Source organism: Nomia melanderi, chromosome 10 (genome assembly GCF_051020985.1).
Source record: "Nomia melanderi isolate GNS246 chromosome 10, iyNomMela1, whole genome shotgun sequence".
NCBI lineage: Eukaryota > Metazoa > Arthropoda > Insecta > Hymenoptera > Halictidae > Nomia > Nomia melanderi.
The window spans coordinates 9550334-9574234 of NC_135008.1; the positions used below are offsets into that span (position 1 = coordinate 9550334).

Below are 23901 nucleotides of genomic sequence, written 5' to 3' on the forward strand. Positions count from 1 at the left end.
TTCAGGCAAAGAAGATAATCGGTGACGAGAGATTATTGAACATCAGCTGACAACGTACGAAAAATGATAGCAGACACGATCATTAAAGACACTGAGATCTAACAGTGCTTGTGATGCATACCGAATTACCTTATTACCATAATTTTATTACTAAAATTACTATAATTTTATTAGAAATTCGTGATACTTTTATTGAATTGTTAATTGCATCCCCTTGCCGATGTTCATTATATACTTTTAATGATATACAATCTTCATAAAATGCATACATACGCATGAATATATTATAATAAGTAATGATAATATTCGTGACTGAAATTTCTAATGCAAACAGCAGAAAGAAAGAGGAAAAGTGTAACTCTTAAAAAAGATATGAAATTAAAAGCAAGAAAAATACCAATAAAAAATGTCAGTTAAATTTACTAAGCAGCCATAGTAGTAACCTACACTTACAGTAATTAAAATTATAATTACATTTCACGGAAACTATCATCGTTTCTCGTTAAACAGTGTAAAACCTACTTAAAATTCCATTATTATGAATTCCAAAAGAACACAAATGTAGATATTTCTCTATTCACAATTACAATTGCATGATATATCTGTATTCATTAAAAATTTATAATGTACCGTGTTTAATTGTCAAAATGAAATCAGTTTACGCGATCAATCGACAGAACACAGTCACCAATGGAGTATTTACCTACTGTGTAGGTACTTATGTACATAACCCAAGAAGCCCATGTGGGAAAAGTTAAATTAAAGCTCTGCGGTGTTCAAAACTAAAATGAAAAATAAGGGACGGTGTTATTGAATGAACATTTCAACGGATCAGGTCTTTGGAAAGCGACGCAGAAAGTTTCCCGATGAAAGATCAACCACGACCGGTCGAGAAAGTAACTTCTGCTAATTTCGGGCTATCGGATTACCACAGAGACGAAGGCTTAGCGTGCATCGATCATATCAAGTAGACTTGAGCCGGCTGGGAAATAGAATCACGTATCATCTGCTCTTCGAGGCCGACGAAACTCTTCTTTTCCGTTTCGAGAACGCAACGCGTAAATCGACAGCCATGGAAATCCTGTAATTACGTTCCGAGCGGATGTGAAAACTAACCTTGGAATTGCGGCAACCAGGAAGTTTCATGCATACAAAATTCGATGATAAATGTTACGTCGCGGAAGGCATTATAACACAAAGAAATGATTCGCGATCGCTGCAAATTCGCCAAGGTCAACTGGAATGGATATGTAAAGTATCATAGGTGAACTTCACCCCGCCAATTCATCACATCTTCTTAACTTTTAACTGTTAACCCCTTGATCTGTAATGTCGTGTCAGACTTTTGACGAAAATTTTCAAAGTGCACTTGACAAATCTAAGTGTTATTTGTTTCTTTAACATGTCGAGTACCGCACGATATCATAGTGTAAAATGCACAAAATGGAAAAATGTAATATTAAATCATTTGATTGAATTGTATTATTATTACTGTGTGTTCATCTAGCAATGGTATTATATTAGGTATCATTATTTATAATATAGAATTATTTTTGTATAATCATCGTTTAATTGGGAACCATGATAGTGAACTATAATAATTCGATTTGGTTTGGGGTTTTGACCCCTATGGCATTGAATGTGTTAAATGCAGGCTAAATATTACTTTTCTGTTGTCAATCGTTAACCTTTTGAGTAAACGTAGACAGAATAAGTATCGACATTTATTCTTTTCTTAATAAATTGTTATTGATAAAGTAGTTGTATCAGTATAGTGAAGAAATAAATCATAGGCTAAGGGGTTAAGATGGAAAGAAGTTACAATCGTTGTTTGTCTGTGAGATCAGTATACATTTTAAGATGCAATGACAAGTACTGATTTAAATTAATGTAAAGGTTTTATTTATGATTATTCTTAATGTATCTTCCTAATCAATTAAAGAAAAACACAAGCGAGCGATATTTATTCGAATGAGACTTATTCATTGATTTTGGAATTACCTTGTTGGTTCCTGGAACCGAGTTGAATGGTCGCCAAAATGTTAGGGTAGTACAGCACATAATAAATAAACATGGCAGACTATGAATAGACAGGTCGCGTCGGCTGATTCCTATTCTGTGGTTTGCGTAGCGGATGAATTTTCAGATTTAGTTATGTTCAAAATGGTGAATTATATGGAGAAATTTCGTATTACATATTCGATTCAATTTTGTGAAAAATGTGATCTCGTTCCTAGTTTCCACTATATAAATTTTACGTGCTCGTTAATTTCATATTGCATATTTTACATCAATCTAGCTATAGAACTCAAAATACCTTAAAAGAATTGGATTTCTTTTTACAAATGAAGTTTTAGCGTACCGCGATGAAAATAATAAATGTTTCCTTGAAAAAATTGCAGTTGCATAAAACAGAGTTTTAAATTATATATACAATGGAGTAATATATTTTATGATACGTAAAACTTAGCATGAACATTGATAACTGTCAATCTTACGTCGAGGGTAAATAAAAATATTTAATAATTTGCATCTTAATAATTGACAAGAAAAAGGTAATAATACAAGTCATGAAATGCTATTGTGTATAGAGACACAGCTCTCCATACAACTAACAAATCACTAAACGAGAAAATGAAAATTAAGAATAATGGTATTTTTTACATGGTATTCTCGACCTGATAGTATAACTGGAAAGGTGTTGAATACATGAAAAAATAAGTAAAATTGTAGAATGATATTTTTCGAAGGACACTCCAATTCCGACTAAATCAATGTTGAAAATACCTGTAATATGCATAATAACTATGCTGAAGGCTATTTTTATTATATTCATATTTATAAACATCACAAATGTCATTGCCAATTGTTACCAATTCAAACAGTCAGTTTCTGCCATTCAACGTCGGTTTAAAAAGAAAATTTCCTTTATATGTGAACATTCGAAAACAAGAATTACTTCGGATAATATCCATAGAAGTGTGACATTTAGGTCACAGTTATGTTAGCACAGAAACAGCACCAAAACGTCGCCGAAATTCCAGCAACTTCTATATTAATAAAAAGAATTCTGTACCAAAAAATATTTTCATGTTATTGCTTATCTTTTATCATCTAATGCAATAAATGCGAACAGTAATACTGATACTGCAGCAATATTTGTGACATATAAACGTAGGTGATTATGTATAAATGTACGCATATTAAACGAGCTTGTAATATTAATTTACTCAAAAACGAAATCTCCTATGAAAAGATCTCACTGTGTATTTTCGACTTATTCTTTCATGTATTACAGATGTACCTTTCTTAAAGTCCTTTTAACATCGATTACACATGCCATAATCTTAAATAGCACTAGTACGAGACGATTGTAGAGAAGATGAATAAACTGTAGGAAAGCTGAAGCGGAAACTGGGCGCTCTATCGTTGAGTTTGAAAGCCGACACCGTAGCACCTTTTAAAGCATTGAAATACAAAGGTACACATTTTTGTAACTGAACCCCAAAGAAAATTACAGAGAGTCAGTATGGCGGAACAATGCTGAAATATATTTAGTTAAAAGTATTTCTATTAAAATAATTTGAACATCTTAAGCATGCATCCAGAAATTATCGATCCTTTTTCCAATTACTCCAAAACTAAAAATTCAGTATTTCAATGCTGTTATAAGCTAATACAATAAAAGGTTTCCTGCGTATTTAAATGAATTTTATGGATTACTGGAATTACCTATATATTCTAATGAGTGACAGTGGTAACAAAGTAATACGCTTTATTATATCAAAGCTTCATTTTCCATATTAAACATAATGTAAATCATATCATATATGATGATCACGATTATAGAAAGACATTAAATTGTGATTTGTCAATATTTATACCCGTTTAAACATTATTGGAAATGATATCCTATCTACATTGTTTAGTATGTAAACTGATTATTCAATGCGAACGTAATTTTGAAGATAAATTTATAATATTTAAACAGTTTTTATTACTCCTCGCAGTTGTCACGTTTACATTAACTTTTACATTGTAGTCCTCTCCACTATCATTGTAATAATTGATTTATCTCACCCAAAAGTACTGTCAATAATTTTTTGTATATATACATATATACTATTTTCTTTTATAAATGTTCATTCATAAGCTCCGCATTTTTATAAATATACTAACAAAACATAATAAAAGAACGTAATAAAATAATAATTTATCACGAATTGTTCAAAGCTTCCAGGTGTAAGCTGTGTCCATTACGAAAGATTTCCTTGCAGCTAGCATCATCAGGAGTTTAAGAGCTCACTAACAGTCAGTATCAGGAAAACTTCCCTAATGGACACGGCTTTGAACAATTGCCATAGTATTCCTGGCTGCGAAAGCTTTAAAAGCACCCTGCCTTTTCAAAATTTCTAAAAGAACAATCGATTTTTTCAATTAATTCGAGTCTGGATAGTCCGATTAGATCTTCGTTACATTATTCAAGTTTTGAACTGAAAATCCTCTTCCCGAGATAGGGTAACATAATCCACTAAAGATCTATTAATAAAATATTTAAGTACGCAATCAAATACATATGTGAAAGTCTTATTTTATTTAGGATATCTATCCTATTAGTTGCCGTATATATTTTGCCAATCTGTTTCATATTTAAAAGCAAGACTAAAATGTCATGTAACGAAAAGTCGATATTTGCTCCATTAAAAAATTTAATTCACTGGAAGAATCAGTATTATATGAGATGAAATTAGATAACTTTCAATATGACATAAATATCTGAACTTGCAAAGTGGCGCTTTGAAATGCAAAGATAAATATAACGTTCATATGATACTTTAATCTTATTTTTATCTGTAGAACACTGGCAAAATATGTACAGAATCCCCTGAGAGGGCTTGTGTAAACCTGAAAACCCAAATAATACGAATAATTTCAGTTGAGCATTCATCAGCAAATATTATAACAGTGCTTAACAGCATTGCAGCATGGAGACAAAGAGAATTAGTAAAATGATTTATCTCTAATATCAAATAGCTACATGCACCAATGGTGTTCAGCTGAATGACCCCCCAGACGCCTACTTTTCCTTCCACACGTTGCCAACGTGTAATACCACTGATGAATACTAATAATTTTTTTACAAGGCTGCATTTTCGAGAAAGTTGAACTTAAATAATTGTCACCGATATGTATCATTAAAAAATATTGAACATACCAATTGGTTCGTTATCTGTTTCTTACTTTTACATACTGCAGACACAAATACATGCATTTCAGCTGAATCTTTCCAATCGATATCGTCGAAAATAAAACGTCATAAAACAACTTCGTCATTCGTTTTCTATCTGCTTCCACTCAGAAAATAATTTTACGTCAGATTCTAATACCATCGCGATCATATTTCGCATATTTTTGCTAAAATTTCGTAATAACTTATTTAATATGAAGGACTTATTTAATATGAATTTTTAATAAAACACATTTTAATTTCCGGTTTAAAACTTTAAACCTTTATGTAATACCTTCAGTGGTTCGAGACTCTTTTAACCATGTTATATGATATTTATCCTTTACATGATAATCTAGGTTAGTATAAACAAACAGTTTTAAATGCAAAATACTGAAATTTAAAAATGTCAACTACCCACGGTTAACCCTTTGCACTTACGAAGCGACTCACAGTCACAATTTGATTTCACATAGAAAAATTATAAAATCCGTTAATTAAATTTTACATAACATAATTAAATATGAAATATTGAAGTAAAATAATTCTACCTCTCGAATCGTGTGTCATTCCCATTCAATAAGAATTTAATCACAATCTCCTTGCAGAATGATAAATATATATATGAAAAGAAAAGTAGTTCACGAGTTCAAAGGCTCCAGATTAAGTCTGTGAAAAAGTTCAGTCACTTTCGAGTGCAAAGGATTAATGTCCCTGAAACAAGAAATAATACGGTATAAACGAAACTTGCGAACGCGATGGTACGCGGTCCTCTACCGCCAGGGGCGCTTAGCAAGTGTGACTGAACCCGAAAGGTGTGAAAAACGACGGCCAAAGGGCAGGAAAGGGGAAACAGGTGGAGGATTATACGACCTAAAGAAAGAGAAACAGATTGTGGCCGGCAATTGTTTTGGGGCGTCTGCGCCTGGTGGTGCAAGAGGACCACCAAGCGTCGACCAGCAGGAGGCGTCGAAGCCCTCGGGATGCCAGTCGACTCCGAGCCGCGGCGCGGTTAAGATGCGAGCCGTCGTGCTCCTAACACCTCCTTATCATCGCAACCTCGTGCACCTTCTATCGTTTCTTAACCACCCGATTCGCCCGCGACATCCCCCACCAGCGTTCGAGTGCACAGCTTCGCCGTTCGCGATATCGTAACCGCGCGACGTCGTAAATCCTGCCATGCGCGTGAAACTTTGAATAAAAATCAGTGAAAAACCATCATCATCGTGGAAACCAACCCTCCCCGCTCCTCCCGCCCGCGCCGCCGATCCCACTCTAACAAGGGAGTAGTTTCCGGAGAGTCTCCTCGGTGTTTGTGACGAACCCGCCACGAATAAAGAAGGAATTCAGGTTGGAAGGGAAGTGACGTCGATGGCCCTCGATCCGACCGGCCAGCTGACCTCCTCGTTCCGCGGAGGATTTTTCGGTGTCGGTCGTCGTTGGATTCAAGGTATCCCACGAGGAATTAAAGTATCGGACCGATGTGACCACGGCTCACTCGACGGAATCCTTCGAGATACCGAAGTACACTGTTTACTCGTTACCGATTGTTGGTTTAGGATTAACGACTCCCCGGACAATTTTGGGGTCTAGAAGCGACCTCTCGAGCGTGTTTCACCGGACACCGACGATCTCTGTCCACGACGTTGCCATTGATTAACGTCAAAGTTCCCCGACAGCGAACGAACCGAGAAAACTGGACTCGTGACGGGTATTTCGAGTTTGTTGCACGCCGCGGACCCAGCGCCATCTGACCCACCCCTACATATTTCCTGTGTGGCTGTGTGTATGTGTGTGTGTGTGTGTGTGTGTGTGTGTGTGTATGTTTACGTGTTAGTCGTATTTCTCCAGAGATCACTGGAAGATGCGTCCATGATCTTTTTTACCACCCTTGCAATCCGATCCGCATTGGGAGGAGGAGGTTGGATATTGATAAGTAGAAAATCAGAGGGATCGAGGAATAGAGGACTTGAGCCAGTGGAAGCCAGATGTTCGAGTGGCACGACTCTAAATCACTTATGGTAGTTTGTGTCCTCTAATTGACTACGGCGAAGGATTTCGGTATGGTATCGAGCAACGGATGGTCCTCTGGGAAATGAAATTGACCGTTGACGCAATCTGATCAACCATTGGACGCAGCACGCCTATAAATCGAAAAATTGCGGAGAGACACGTATATCCAGAATTTTATCTATATAGGAAAAAAAATATATATACATATATGTATACACATGTACATCTATACGTGTATGTGGAAGTATAGTTTTATATTTGTCGTTTAAATGGTATCGATATATCGTTAATCGTAAATTAATACGAAGAGGGTGAAGAACTCATCTCTCGAAGATGCTTATGGTAGCAAAGCTTTAAATGAAAGTAACAATCCTTGAAACATCGTGGAGGAATGATTGATCGAAATCAGTTAAGCCGGTGAATGCAGTGATCGATTCCGTGTCGCTGAACCGAACACACCGACGATTTCGTTCTTTGACGACGACTCGAACTCGTTTGTAACGTTACGACGCCGTCACCTTCTTATGACGCTAATACTGAATGAATCTGCCTAAGAAGCCGGTTTGCAGGAGTCTCGAGTGGTAATTAATTTAAGCTGTTTCCCCTTGTCCCTGTAAATAACAGATTTCCACGAGATTTTGATCAAGTATACTGCGGACGTTTAATGTCCTTCGTAGAGATAGCTGAATTCGAAATAGATTATCTAGGTTGTAGTAAATTTGATGTGTGTAGCCTGAATTATCGATCTTTCGATCATTTGACATTTTTTTTAGATTGTTTCGAGATTATTCTGAGGGTTTGTATTTTTAATTAATGTAAGGAATTGTTAACATTATTTAAATAGTACAATATACTACACATCTCTATTAAAGACATTCTATATTTAGACGATTTCGTAGAATTCATCATTATAGTTTTGGGTCAATTTTTGAAGATTTCTATGCGAAAACTATGTTATTAATTGTTTAATGCTATCTAGTCTGTGAATACTGTGCCTACACTAATATGTAGATATAAAGTAAATATGATATTTGTTCTATTTACTTTTGCTTCCTCTTTACTTTGTTCCACTGATTTCAATCATATTTTTCATCGTTTAATTCTTTCTCTTTTTTCCATTTAATTTGTTCCATTTATCGAAGCTGCTTTGTTTATCAATTCAATTATCGAATACAAATCTTGCAGTATGCTTCAATACATCAAGCTTATATTTTCAATAAAAATGATAAAAACACTGAAACAGTTTAATCACAATATGTAATTATTACTGTTGCGTCAATTTTACTTCTTTTCACTTTTTACGTGAATATTTACACTTGATCAAATATTCAAATATCCATTTGAGCTTCATTCTGTTTCATATCTAAGGGGATCATCGTTTAATGAATATTGCGCGCGAAATTTCACTGAAATTTGATCTATTCCTCGGCAATCATTCCGTCCGGCGACATTCACATGCGCATACAAATCATGGTTCAGCATTGTCTGATTCTGAAGACGTGTTGATACATGCATAAATTACGTTGTTGGAATAATAAACCCGTCACGTGCTCGTATACAGTTTCTGCAAGAAGGATGTAGGTTTCACCCTATTGAGGCACCTACTTTGCTCTTATGTATTTTTTCTGAATAGTCACATATGCTTAGAGGCAATTTTCATGGCAGTTACACAAACGATTATTTTTGCATTATTTAGTATTATTTATAATGTGATTTATAAATTTAACTTACATTTAAAACGTGATCAGCTGCTATTAAGGAACTCTATACACTTTATTAGTAAATGTTAATCGTTATGGATAATGAATTATAATTTCTTGTTCTATACCTATTTACGTATGTCTATATATCGTTCATATTAGTATATCATTCAAAATGAAAACATTGAAAATTGAATAAAGTCCATGCCTACATACATAGAAACGATTATGCACGAATTAGAATAACATATGAAAGTATTAGGAAATATTAATATTCAACAAATTATTGTTTACCTTCTTGTAAACTGCAAACAAAGTACGCTTCTTATAATATTTTTCTATCGTAATTTTATTTTTCTATTTATGTTTTTAAAACTTTGAATTTATATAAAAATCCGCAGTCTATTAATTATGTTTAACAATTAGTTAATCTATCGACCCTGAGTGTTTACACGAAAATTCCCTCGAGCCGATTGGCCTTGTTTGTTTACGTATAGAATATCAGCCCATGGGATTCTTCACATGTCATGCGTAGATGGATTTGGCACTTGACGGAATTAATAATTATAATATTTATGTGTGCGCATTTACCAAAAGTACGTACTTGTATCAGGTGTTGGTAAAAAGTTGGTAAGGTCATCCTGAAATTCATGTTAAGGCCAACAATATTTTTTGTACACCAACATCTGTTTTTCTATAAAGTGGCTTTACACCTAATTGACGTTAAAAGGAGTTCAGCGATCTGACATTATGACCACAAAGTGACCTGGATATATTTTGTACGAAACTTTCGAATCTGTAGCCTAATGTAAAATTATAACAGCGTTCATTGATATGAAAGCATACGGACTCGAAACTAAATAAGATTTCTTATATTTTTTACTTCAATAAGTATCTTCTATTACCTTCTTCTTTTTTGAAGATCTATACAGTATTGCCACAAATTGCGTTTTTTATTCTATTTCCAGCCCGCATAGTTCTTAAAAAATAAATTCTTTTGCCTTTAAGTCTGAGCTTATTAGTAAATCTGTTTTTTTTTAATGTGTAGACAAATAGTTGATGAAATGGAGTTAATTTTGATATAAATGAACTGACCAAGAGAGGATGGGAGAGGGCCAAGAGACACCAATTTTTCCGCAATCAGTTTCGTAAACTAGATTATGAATTTCATCTCCTTCCAATTGCTCGGGGAAATCGGCTACGGTCCCATAAGCAATTCACGACCGAGCGATTCACATGCATTCTCAACACGCAACACGTGGCACGTAGCGATGCTGTAAGTTTACACGTACCTCATAATTGATGCAGTGCAAAGTAACCCTGAAGTGATTTTATTATTGACGTTAATTCAATAACGAATTAACTAGTGCCACATGGTTGACCAAGAGCAATGGACGTCCGATTTCTTCCTGCAATTCATCCATTTATGAATTTAGACTCATTGTCAGACTAATTAAATTACTTCGGCAATGTTTTCAATAGTATGGCCAAGCTAAACCTTCAGGAGCGTAAGAACATTATTAAAATTACTAAAATAATCTTCTAAATTGCATTTTATGAATATTCATTAAGCAAGCGGAATCCAAACAATTTTATGATACTTTTTTATAATCTTTACATTAAAGCTACTCAATGGAATATCATGGAAAATAATCAATATTAAGAAAATTAATGTTGTATATTCGTTTTAAGTAATTGGTAGCACATATATTATTTTTTATTGGACGTTGTGACAGATTTTATACTAACGCAATGGGACTGATATTTTTAAAATTATACCGACTAGTAAAGAACTGATTATTCGGGTAATATAAAAGAATTAGCCATGGCAGAAGTGAGTAATGGTGTACCATATAATCGCGTGAAATATGAAGCAAATAATTGTTTGAATGTAGTAAGCAATTTGTGATTTTTGAAAAATTGGCTTTAAGAAAAATGTATTTAAAGTTTTGAAGAAGGTTTGAACTCTGATGAACGAATTGAAGAAACTTTTTATTTTATTATGATTTATCGATTCTAAGCCCATAGAACAGATCCTTGAAACTTGAAGCAATTTGTCTGACGAATAGATTACTCAATCTATGTTCAAACTTACTTTGTTGCATTTTACGTTCGAAATTCACTCATCCTTAGTAAATTTACCTTTGTGAGCTTGTAATTCCTCAGATTGTAATCTTTGAAAAATTTGTAATGAAGATGTTCCTTCATTAAAAATGCTGATTATTATAATCTGCGATTTCAACTAAAATAATTCAACTGCTGTTATCATTTTGGTTAAAATCATAGAGACAACATTGCAACAATCCTTTTCAATTCGAAACTTTGTAATAGGATAGTCCTTCGAGTTAGTCACTGCATCACGTACAAAATTTACGAAGTCCGAACAAACTCTCATCAACGCTTGGCGACACGTGAGCACACTTTACTTTAATGACTGTATTTACATTTTGGAAACGCATACTTCGTATACTTAAACATCGATAACATACAAAAAGAAGTTTCATTCTTTTAATAAAATTAGGCGTGTATCCTCCTTTACATGTTTGGATAGAAAGCTTGATGATAATAAATAATGTAAATTAAGACGAACATAACTGAGATCGATATTCATTTGTGTACATTGAAACGTGTCTGCCCAACGTTTTGTTTGTATTTTACCTTCTCTCTTGGAATTCGTTCTTCATAATTTTTACTCATGTTATATTCTTAAATGTTTGTTTTATTAATACTCCAACAATGTGTATTCGAGACCAACTAATGAGAAAAATATTAATAATTGTCTTTTGAAAAGCAAAAAAAATGCAGTGTTTATGAAACTTGGAAAATTTATGTTTAATATAAAACTTTGTTGTTTCAAATAATTCATTCAGTTCATCAATTTAACGACAGAAGTAAATTATTAGTATTTGACAATCAAGAAGTTCTAAAGAATTTTTATGAACTTGCAGAGTTTATCAAGTTCCAGAATATTTATACCATGATTCAACTATTAACTTGCTTCAATCTTTTATTACTTACAAAAAAATATAGTAGAGTTCATTCACAACATTTTCCAAGTAAATGTAAGTACAAGCATATTTTCCTTTCCATGTTTAAGACGCTTGCAGTCGTACAGAATTTCTTTGCCGAGGAATATTCTGTTTCTCCTGTTAAAACGTCAAAGATTTTTGTTCTTTCATTTGCATTCTAGAACTCGGAAACCTTTGATTCTCCAGCAGAAATAAAATTTTAGACATCATTTATTTTCATAAGAAGAAGAAATCATTTCTTTTATTTACGATATTTGATCTTTAATGAGACAGGACAATTTTTTCATAGCTTTTAACTTTCCTCAGCTTTCAACTTTCCTCGGCTTCATTGATATCCGATCTTATTTCCTTTGAATTTAATTTAAATTTCAATATTCAGGTCTAGAACAAATTCGAAATATTGTTTTTCCAATTACCTGCAGATGTGTATGCACGTAAAACGATTAGAATCGGGTTACTATAATTCTTTAATATATAATGTATTGTGTCATAATATACGATATCTACATGCATTACTTGTGTGGCTACTGATGATAAAATCAACAGGTGGAACGAAGTATTAAAGTTGTGTATTTGTCCGCAAAACCATCTCAAGGAATTATTAAATACTCGACGTCAGAATTACGCTTTGTGTTCTCGCATTGCGCATTACATTTAAATATGGCGCAGAATTTATGCAGTAATACATTATTTCTCAAAATACGGACGAGCTTCATATGCGTGCGTACTTTAATAGCTAAGCAGAACTGGACGAAAAGTCAATGTTTCGACTTGTGAAACACGTTAACCTTTTTCGTATTTTAAACTAACATACTATCCGGTTAGGCGAACAATTTATGACATACTATTTAGTTACATGACAGGGTTAACATTTGTGTTTTGCAACTTATTACATAGAAATGTACAAAGATCAAATATTGGAAACAATGTTCTTGCATCTCTATATACAATTGATCAGAAACCGATTTTGATTCGTAATTAAAATTTTGTTTCTATATTTAGTTATTATCATAATAAATTTTTACGCGTTTGACGCGTAATACTAATCTTTTCAACGACAAATTATTCACGTTTTCGAATAAACATTAGAAAAATGCTTCATTTCGCTAGAATTTGGTTCACCGTCACTAGTGGACCTTAATTCCAGCAAAACTTCGAAACCTTCCAAAACTAAATTCCACCGTTAACAGGATAAAACGCTTCCGCGCGATTTAGACTCTACACAGTTTAACGCGCATCGAAAAAAAACCTTACCACCGAGAGACAAAGAGTTAAGCTACTTCGATTTTTCGTTATAATATTTCATCGCGAAGACAAACATTTTACAAAAAATACCCGCCATCGCTTTCAGGTCGAGCGAGAGCCAATTTCAGTGGCAGCCAATATATCACGCGATTTATCAGCGTCGAATCTATTCGAATCGGCGTGACCGATGAAAATTGACACGTGAGGTCTGGTTTCTTCTTCCCAGTTAAATGACTCTCACGTCGCCGCCTTCGTCGGTGAAACGTACAAAATGGGCGGTGACAAATTGAAACGCCTCGTTGGAGGTTAATCAACGATTGACAGGTAATTCTTTGCAAGTAATTGACTGCGCCGGACAGTAATTCAAACGATTCTTCACGAGCGCCACACGGATAAACGCTGTTTTCCTCTTTCCCGTCGAGGGGGGGGAATCGCGAATTGCAAAGAACATTTTTTAATGAGTCGCGACCCAAATAATGGGTATTTTTAGAGCTGCTTTAACAAATTGTGTTTCTGACAGAAATTGATACCCTTGATGTCTTTATGCTTACAAAGCATTAACGTGCACGCTGTTCCACAATAATACTGTCCCATTTCACTGTTTGATGGAGCAGTTGTAACAACAGACATTCTCGCAAATATAAGGTGTACAGTGAATGTAAAATGAGGCGCGCAATGAAAAATCAATACGATGCGTGACTGTAAATCATTCTGTCCTATAAACAAGTCGCAGGAAATGTAGTTGAAAATTTGTGTACAATAGTGATCAAAAAGAAAATTCAAGATTGATAATTTTGTGTATAAATAAAATATAATAAATGTCATGCTAGATACTTTTTTATCATATCGACATATCGTATTCACTTATTCTTAGATTTTACTTCATTCTGTACGACACGAAAATTATTTTATTTGTACAATTATATTAATACATTGACACATTGCAACTGTAAGCTAGTTTAATTCATTTAAAAAAGTGTACAGATGTAGTTAGGCTGTTGTTTTTCTTGAAAATAAGGAATAAGAATGTCGTGAAAAGGAAATGTGTCAAATATTTCTGCTATTTGTTTCCAGGGAAAGCATTAAATTCTTATGCGTTTTCCATTCTGTTGTGCGCATTACATTTCGGATGATAAAATCTCAATCAAAACTTGGATGCTTACTTTTAGATCTGTATAATTAAGAAGGGACCCAACATCCGGGAACTAAAGCCTTACGACGATGTTTACAGTTAAAGTATTGATTTATCAATGCATCCTATGAAGATGGGAATGAATAGCTAGTAAAGTGGTCGCTGGTCATTATTTATCAAATCTTGCAAAGCCGATTCGGTAATGAAATCGCATTTATAAAATTATTATTGACTAACAGAGTTCTGTATTTCTATCATAAATAATATAACAATATACATAACACAACAATAATAACAACAAATACAACACCTGTTTTTTAGTTGCTTCAGCAGATTTAGATAAATTCTGCGTAACAATGAAATATTTTATAATATTAATGAGGATCTGGAAATCTAAGTTCAAGAAACTTTTTAATTTTTGCTCGTTAATGAAAAAATGTTCTTACATTAAATCACACCGTATCCTGTTTTTATTAATTTCTTATTTCACCGCAAATTTCTTTTATAACTGTTCATTCTTAGATTGCCCAAGTCTTTGCTGTCTGTTCACGATCTAAAGATTAATTTCATGCAAGTAAGATGGGGTGGGTGCAGTGATAATCCTAATGAGCTGCAAAGTAGGCTACCGAAATAATTACACACTGTTAAGTGATTCGTGCACGGAATACTAACGGTAGGATTAATGGCTCGATTGCACAATTAATGGTCAAACTTGACGTGCGACGACACGTAGCTGATGTTGAACATCTCAGTCACGATAATCCGTAAACGCTTTCAAGATTATCCGTTGCATCATCATATCTTCTGGTATATCAGATCTTTCTCGGTGAACCTTATCATGTAAAGACCGACACGAAACTGTGCATCTCATACGTGTTTACCACGTCACATGTGACAGTATGATATGGACTTAAGAAATTGTTTCCTTAGATAGGTTCTATGCCAATATACTGCACCAGCCCATAAATAATGCAGCTTTTGTATGCTTGTTTTATTTGTAAAAATTGAGATAAGCACGTAAGATAAACTTTTTTAACAATATAAAAATAAAATGAGATATTTAAGTAATTATACAATTATGTAAATAATGAATAACGGTAGTAATATTTCAAAAATTCTGACGCGCATATTTGCATGATTTTGTGACGTTTAAAAGTATATAATTATGTATCTTGATTGCTAATCGCATTATCGTATCCTCATCGCGTTTTAAATACAGGATTATTTATTTCATATGCATTCATCGCGCTCCTGCGCATGAACGACTGTAATTAACCATCGAGGTGCTCACTGGAATATTAATCTGTAATTAAAATGCTTTTTCAGTCGTTGATTACGGTTGATATTCCATACACTTAGATAAAAATTTATTGTCATACTTATTGTTAGCCTCATTTGAAGCTATTACATGCTCGCTGTAACGTTTTCGTTTAAATAAATTCAAAAAATAATTATAGACATATTGGAATTCCTTGAATTACAAATAATGTCTGCCATAGATGATACAATTTCAATGCATAATAATTAAAAAATAGTATGGAACTTATATTAACTAACTAAAATTTGTAGTAATTGTCAATTAACTGTACAGTTGACCCAAGTCCCAGCTTCACATAAAATAAAACAAAATATTTCAATATACCGTTCATTAAATGTATCAAACGTTTCAAAATTATTTTTCCCACACTGAAAAAAATCAATTTTATTGTATTCAGGATTTCGTTTTCTTACAATGTTCTCCATAATTGTTCTTCAATCGATTCCTTCTATTCGTTTGTTTATTTAATTTTCACATATTTGTATTACATGTCGCGTAACGTACGATACAAATAAAACGCAGTTAACGATAATTGCTAAATTTTCTGCTCGAAGTGAGACAAATCGTTATCAAAGGGTTTATGAATTTTTCAAACGAAGAAAGAAATCACAGAGAACGTCAAGTAGGCCGTTCAAACGGTACGTCATGTTACTTGGAGCACATAGGGACTACTAATTAGTCGCATAATCGATAGGGTGCCTAATTATCAACTCAAACCGCATAAAGACGCTTTAATTAGATTGCACAAGGCGAAGAACTACAGCGAAAGCTCGGATTACCATTTCCTTCCGCGTGTTACTGCTAGTAACGCTAAAAAGTGTAATACTGACAAATGTTCAATAAACAACCTATAACTGAAATATTAAATAAGAGCAATCGTATTTTAATTTCTATGATAATTTAAATATTCTTAATTCTAGATTTGTGGATGTTTATTGTACACTTTACCCTATTGTTCCTAGAAAAATTGATGTTCGTTCATGTATATCTTAAAAGTTACAGGTTTTAAAATAAATAATTAGAATACATATTAATTAGAATACAAATTAGATTATAAAATCTAATATTTATTAAATTTACATTTCGTAAATATCTTTGAACATATGAAACAAAGGAGTATATATGTTTTTCTCCATGCATCTAGATATCATGTCCAATTCAGAAACATTCTTTGTTTTGAAATTTGTCTGACAGCAAAGTTGGCTGGCATACAGATAAGAGAAAGTGCATCCGGTGAATACGTATTCCCAAATACGTTTATAGAACAACTTTAACTTTAGTCGCTGCTCTCAACAAGAATCAAAAATCCTTTTAACAAATAATATAGAAATTTATTACCACATTGTTGCGCAACATGATTTATTTTAGACACACCCTTATGTAAAATTACTCCAAATAAAATTTATTCTGCATACTTTGAACTATGGCCTTATTTGCGAATCTCGTTGTGTTACTCAAAATTACGTAACTGCAACGAACGAAGAGTAAATTATGTTTTACACTGAAGCAGTGTCTTTATCGTGAAGTACAATTCATACTATGAAATTCGATTGTACAGACCGGATTATACAATTTCAGGACGACGTACTTTAGAATCAAAAGGATTAGTATACATGTTATCTGTCATTTAATTATTATTAATAAATGTTAGCATTGATTGTTTCGGGACTGCTCGAAAAATTGAATGACTATTAATTTGGAGTTTGAAAGTTGTAATACTATTACAATACCGTGTGTACCTGAAGAAACACTCGATTGCTCTTGAAAAATAACAAACCTGACTATTTAAATTTATATTAACTGGTACTAACGCGAAAATGTCTTCGCTGGTTAATTAATTATTATAAAATTTACTCTCGTTTTTACGTTTTTCGCAAATTTTGTGTAATCTTGGCCATTTTTCATAAATATTGAATGACCAGGTTTGCATGAATCTCTGTGATCGTTTGGGGATTTTTTCATTTCGAGACTCTTGACTTTATCTATCATATTTTCTGTTTCTAATATATTTTCCGAGGTTCCGTGGTAGTCTGGCTGGCCTTGGCGTATGTTTCTACTGACCAGACCTTCACGAACCCCTGCACTTTCTTCCTTTACGCTTCAACACTTCCCCTAGATTTCGCTCGTGTTACTGCTTTCGGGTCTTTCGTCAGATATCTTTTTCTCTTTTTGTTTCCTTTTCAAACATGTTTCTTTAAAGCAAAAACTCCCGAAATGAGCCATTCATTAAATACTGTATCTGTTGAAAAAATTGCAATACAAATTGCTTTTTTGACAGTTTCGTGACAGATGAATTTCAAGAGAAAATTTTTGTTATATATCCATAACAATATATAACATATTGTTGATAATTTGTAAATTATATAAAATTGCTTTCGTGATACATTTTAAACAGTGTGGGGGATAGAACAAATGCACAAAAAAGAATTCAATGCTTTATTACAAGTGTCTATCAGTCGCTGTATTGAAAAAAAGTGGAAAGATATTTTTGATAATATAACTATTCGATCATTTTTACGGGTTACAAAGATAAATTAGACGTCATCATTAAATAAGTGATTTAGTGTAATATTAGAAAATTGTCTACTTTGAACATGCATCTGCGAAAACCTTTGACGATAAAATTGCTGCCGGGTATATGTACATCATACCTTTTTGCTGTGCTTATTCTCTATAGTGACTCATTTGAGCTGTCTTGTTCGCCTCTCGAAATTATAGGCCAAAGATGAAAGTGGGGCGAAGAGGAATTGATGAATCAAAAGAATGCCTTGAAGTTATCACTAGGTGGGCTGGTGACTAATTTTAAGGGACATGCAATAGACAGAAGACACGTATAACTATACAAATATACAATTACACAACAATTCTTTTTATGAATGAAAAGAAGCCAGAAAGTATCTCGGAATTTCTCTCTGTCATGTTTAATCTTTATGATTAAAAAGAGCTGCGAAATAAAATTAAATGAACGTTCTTTAAAGTTAGTTGATTACCAGAAAAACAGTTCAATTATATAAAGCGATGTAAGCTACTTACTTCTTATGTAATTTATTCTTAACCCTTTCGAAAGTTTTTTCGCTGTATATGTACATAATTTTTCAATGAAACATTAATTGAATTGTTGACCGTATTAAGTAGGAATAATACGCGAGTCATATGATAGAACTATTGTATTTTATTCCAATATCTCACGTTTTACTATGTAATTACATTACATCAAATTTGATATTCAGTATTGAATTTTCTCATTTTCCCTATGTTAAATCAAATGGCGACCGTGAATCGCCTCTCGAGTGCAAAGGATCACTTACGTTGAATATTCCTTATTAGCTAATCTGTAAGTGCCTTTAAATTGTGTTAAGTTTAAATGTCTGCAGTACAGGCTTTCCAAACGGAAATGAATGTTTGCTACTTCTTACCCTATCATTATCATGATATTCTGTCTTACTATTCTTCTCAAAAAAGAAAGGAAGGCAAGCTCCAAATTCACTCAAGCGAATTGACAGTGCTGAACATTTCAATTCACATTCGCGTGTCCTTGAATTTGTGAATTCCTGTAGAACAAAGTCTTCCATCTCGTTGATTTAGTCATTCCTCCCTTGTCCTACTTCGCATACTCAAGTCTAAATATACCATTCTAATTGTAAGTACGACGAATTTGAATTTTCGATTGTCGTCTACGGTTATGCTGCTATAACATTTCTAAGTAACAATGAATTTTTAATCCTTTTATTAACAACTGAAAAGAATCTTCTTTTAATACCGTGACATTAAGAATATGTATATATAATTCTGATAAAATATTCATTAAACAAGTTTCTGAAGATACTTCTTCTTTTTGTTTTATAATACCTTCGTTTAGAAAATATTACTTGTCGTTGGATTAGCGTTCGGACTTTCCGGGCTACTTCGACTGCGATTCTTTTCGAAAAGAGATGATACGGTCTCGTTGATGCTGCGACCGCTAGTTAACCACTCTTAATCCTTTTTCACTCTGGTTGCTTTCGTAATCGCGTCAAGGGGTACATTAAATAAACTCTTGCCGGTAACGTAAGCAAGTACGACCGTCCTTGATCATGCTGGCAGATTGAAATACTTTTTCGTTCGCGTCTTGTAAACTTTCAGGTCTGACGCCACGACTCGGACATTTAATTTAAGCCGCGGCTAAGTCTCACCCCGATTTGTCGTTTCTTAAGAAAAAAAAGACAGAATATCTCGACTTTTTCATTCGCAGCCTTGCTACGTGCCAATTTTCCACGAGAATGATTTATCAATTTTTCCAATGTATTAAAATGACAAATTTTATTTATCATTTTCTTTTTTTTATTTATATTTATTTATAATCGCATTAACACTTGGGTCATTAGCGAAAGTTTACAAGTTGTTCATTAGAGTTAACCTACATATGTAACATAGCTAATAATTTTATGATACAGATTTTTAAATGGTATCCCAACAGTTTAACGTAATCCTAGGTTTTTATTTACTTATATTATATCATTGTATATTCCGATCACTTTCAAAAATCTTAGACTTTGTTCTGTCTTCTCTGTGTTTCCAATAGCTTCTTCTAATGATATTCCTCTAAGTCAGTATGTAATGGCACTTCCATAGAGAGCAGATTATTCCTGTCGTAGGTGACACCTCCGCTTGCACAGTTTCGATCTGGGGCCTTTTATGCCTTCAACTTTTTAATAATTCTAGTGAGTCTAATTTTGGTAGATCGTTCAGTTACTATAGGATACACTTGATCCGTCATGTGAATAATTCCTTCTGTGTTATTCGTATACTCCCTCGTTATTGTTAAAGGATTGGAAACTCCTTGCAGATTTTCGAAGAGTCCCTTAAATTGTAAGTAATTTAGGATGTACGGAGAGGTGGATCTTTCGAGGAATTCTTTAACTGGTAGAAGCGATGCGTCAAGAGATGGTTTATCTTTTTCTTTGGAGCTACTGCGTTTGCTTGTTTTAGCTGGTCTTTTGCTAGTCATCAACAAGACATCTTCCCTAGCGGAGATTTTGATGTTTTCTGGGGTACCTGAATTTTCGTTGTCATTATTTATGCTTGATGAGTTAGACGAGGATAATGGTCGTTTATTACACGGTGTTGATTTATCTATTTCGTCGGTATGCATGACCGGGTCGTCAGGAGGTGCGAATGTAGGAACATCTAATATTGGTACGTTGTTATTATCCGCCACTTTAGTTTTGTCTGTACACGTATCGGGGATATTTTCTGTTACGTTCGCATTGTTTGGCAAGGTGGCCTTGCTGTTTACATATGAAACATACCGATGTCTCGGTTGCAAGGTATATATGGTACTGTGTATCTTCGAAGGTTAATAGTATTGACTCTGGAATTTTTTCAAGATATACAGGATCCACACAAACCTGTGATCGAAAGCTCAAAATGTGAGCGAAGCCAGACTCTTATGTCCCTGCTCGTAGGAAACTAATATTAGAAGCTGGTTTAATTCCCATTTTCGTTAACTCCGTTTCTATCGCATCATGGGGGATGACTGGGCAAACATTAGATATGACGACTCTTTTAAGTCTTGTTATGAGTGGCCTAATTTCTAGGGAGTGGCCCTGTACTACAATTTGTTTGTGTTTGCTAGTAAGGTTGTCAGCTAGTTCTTTGTTTGCCAGGAATACACATATACGACCGTTTGAGATGTTTCATGAAAACCGAATTTCATTGGGGTTTATTAGATTACTTAAACTGGACAGATATTCCTTAGTGGGAAGTCCTTTTTTCGCTTCGATAATGATAGCTTGATCCTTTTTTGAGAAGATATTGGCAGACGTAACTGTAGCGTAAGATTTCTGTTTCTGAGTTGATGAGATCATTTGGGGTAGCTTTGCTGAGGATTCCATCCTAGAGGGTTAAAATATCACTTATTGCCCCTCGTAGAATGCTTTGCACCTTGGTGCAATCATTAATTAGGTAATTTCGGCTTTTTAAATCTCTTGAGAAATTTTAGCACTTTAACACTGAAACGTTGTCACCGGTACTGCACCACTAAAGCCTGAGGCTTACACGCGTACGTTTGTAAACACTGAAGCAAAAGTTCGTCTATTCACTTCGAGCGTTCGTGAAGGACTGTTATTTATCATTGTACAGGATAGAAAGAAATGAATGCACTTCCTTGTCGTAGCGTGATTCTACAGCTTCGGTTTGATGAATATTTAGGTAAAGAAGCTGCAGCAAAATTGCTTCCGACCTTAATAAAAGAGATTAACATTTTTATTGCACTATCGTTTTCTACTTACCGTGAAGACACGTAGTCCCAAGGAAACCATGGGTAAAAAATGAATAATTTTCTTGTAAATCGCTGTTGAATCTTGCATGAGAGAGTAGAGGAACGCGGTATCGATTGTCCTTTTCTGATACTCTCTGTCCTTAACCATTCGTCGCTGTCAGTTTCTACTTAGTGCGAAGACAAATGCTTGTGTATGATGTATGAACGTTTACAGGTTTAATTATCTTACGAACAGAGCGGCATAGGAAAAGATTTAATTCGATATTTTCTTCGGATCCTACTTTTCCATTTCTAAACAGGCAATAAAAAAATAAAAATAAATAATTAGAAGGAAGACGAATAAATACATTTCATTTGATTCTACGAACCGATAGAGTGACACTTTTAGCCAGTGCACCGGAGAAGCGCGATCGCGCTGCTTGCCACTCAAACGCTTAAGGAGAATGGAATCGACGTTGTTTATCGATCGGTCGCTGCCCAGCAAGAACGGCCATGCCACTCGCCGCGGCGACGGTCTAATCGATAAACAACGTCGATCCCATTTTCCTTAACACTAGGTTTACAGAATACGTCAATTCGACGTATCTTGAATTTTATAAACATTATTTGGTAAATGTTTACGTCAATTTCTACCAATTATCCAAATGAACGAACATCAAGTTTTCTGTGATCAGTAGAATAATCGTTTAATAAAAACTATTCATTTTTTATTCATGGTTCATACGATGGCGCAATAAAAAATGTTAACCTTCTTTTTCAAAGTCAGAGGCAATTTTGCTGCAGCTTCTTTACCTAAATGTTTATCAAACTGAAGCTGTAGAATCATGATACAGGAAAGTACAATCATTTCTTTCCTCCCTGTACAATTTTAATCTGAGAATAATTCCTTGATTGATCGATGAACGTTTTTTTTTTATTTGACAGCTGAAATTGCGCTGAATTTCAAACTAAGCGTTAGCAAACGAATCATAATTGGAAATATCAGTCGGAAATATGTTTGACACTGATCAGAGTGGCTATATTGACATTTCAACAATCACTTTGTTACGAATTAATCAATGGGTTTGAATCGGTTACACATTATACGAATTTCATAGTTTGGTAACGAATGCGGAATTCTTTTATCAATGAAATATATTACAGTGGACAGGTGATTGTGAATGTAATTAAATTCGACAGTTTCTGAGTGACATTTATGATATTTCGCTTTGTGTCTAACTAATAAAGGCGAATGTGGAACACACGCATTGCTCGGATCTATTTTTGACACTGATTTGTAACATAACCACACTTGTTACTATTTACACTGTGAAATTCTTTTAATCGTTTGTTGTGGAGGAAGATATGATTTGTAGAAATAAACTTTAATACTCGTTTCTTGTGATCAATGGGACTAAAAATGAGAGCAAATTATCAAGTATCAAGCAGTTTATGAAGAATTTACTAAAATATTGGAATAAAAGTATTAAACATGAAACAAACGTTCTTTATAATTGTAACAGGTATAAAAATGAATTTGATTTTATTTAAATAACAGCTTTTTGATAATTTAATTCTTCATCTCCGAAAATTCATTCCTATTTATTTTAAGTTTTGGATTGTTCACGTTCCCATTATTCTCAGTGATTGCTTTATTAAGTTAACGACGCAAAGTATCATGAATATTTCACTATAACATACCCTTATTAATTCAATTCTTCACTTCTGAAAATACATTCCACTTTATGTTAAGTTCTAAAAGCATCGAATTTCCATTAAGTATTCCCAGTGACGTTGGTTCATTAAGCAGAAATTCTTACATCATAAAAAGTTGGTTAAAAATATCTAACTTCTTATTGTAATACTTTTCAACAAATGATTTTCTACTTCTCTTCCACATTTTAATATTCCAAACTCTTCTCTTGTTCTATACATATTCCATTTAAAATTTTTTAATTCGATATTGAAATCGTATCGTCGCAATCTTTCGTTTTCTAAT

At 33.7% G+C, this 23901-nt stretch overlaps 1 protein-coding gene and 1 long non-coding RNA gene across 14 annotated transcripts in view; one reads left to right on the forward strand and one right to left on the reverse strand.

The window, feature by feature from the left end:
• The window catches only part of LOC116429698 (uncharacterized), a 35175-nt gene extending 12759 nt beyond the window's left edge, over window positions 1–22416 (reverse strand). The window contains exons 1-2 of the long non-coding RNA XR_004235544.2: window positions 22292–22416; window positions 21934–22214 (exon numbers count right to left, since the gene is read on the reverse strand). This is a non-coding gene — a long non-coding RNA (uncharacterized LOC116429698). The remainder of the gene's footprint in view (window positions 1–21933; window positions 22215–22291) is intronic.
• The window catches only part of SLO2 (slowpoke 2), a 228574-nt gene that overhangs the window by 60103 nt on the left and 144570 nt on the right, over window positions 1–23901 (forward strand). For 8 of the 13 annotated variants that reach the window (XM_031982919.2, XM_076371617.1, XM_031982926.2 and 5 more), the window contains exon 1: window positions 6238–6677. The exons of the other annotated variants lie outside the window; for them this stretch is intronic. In XM_031982919.2, coding sequence (XP_031838779.1) covers window positions 6599–6677 — 79 coding nt within the window. In that variant the 5' untranslated portion in view covers window positions 6238–6598. Of the gene's footprint in view, window positions 1–6237; window positions 6678–23901 lie in introns of those variants that run through there. 13 annotated transcript variants of the gene reach the window in all.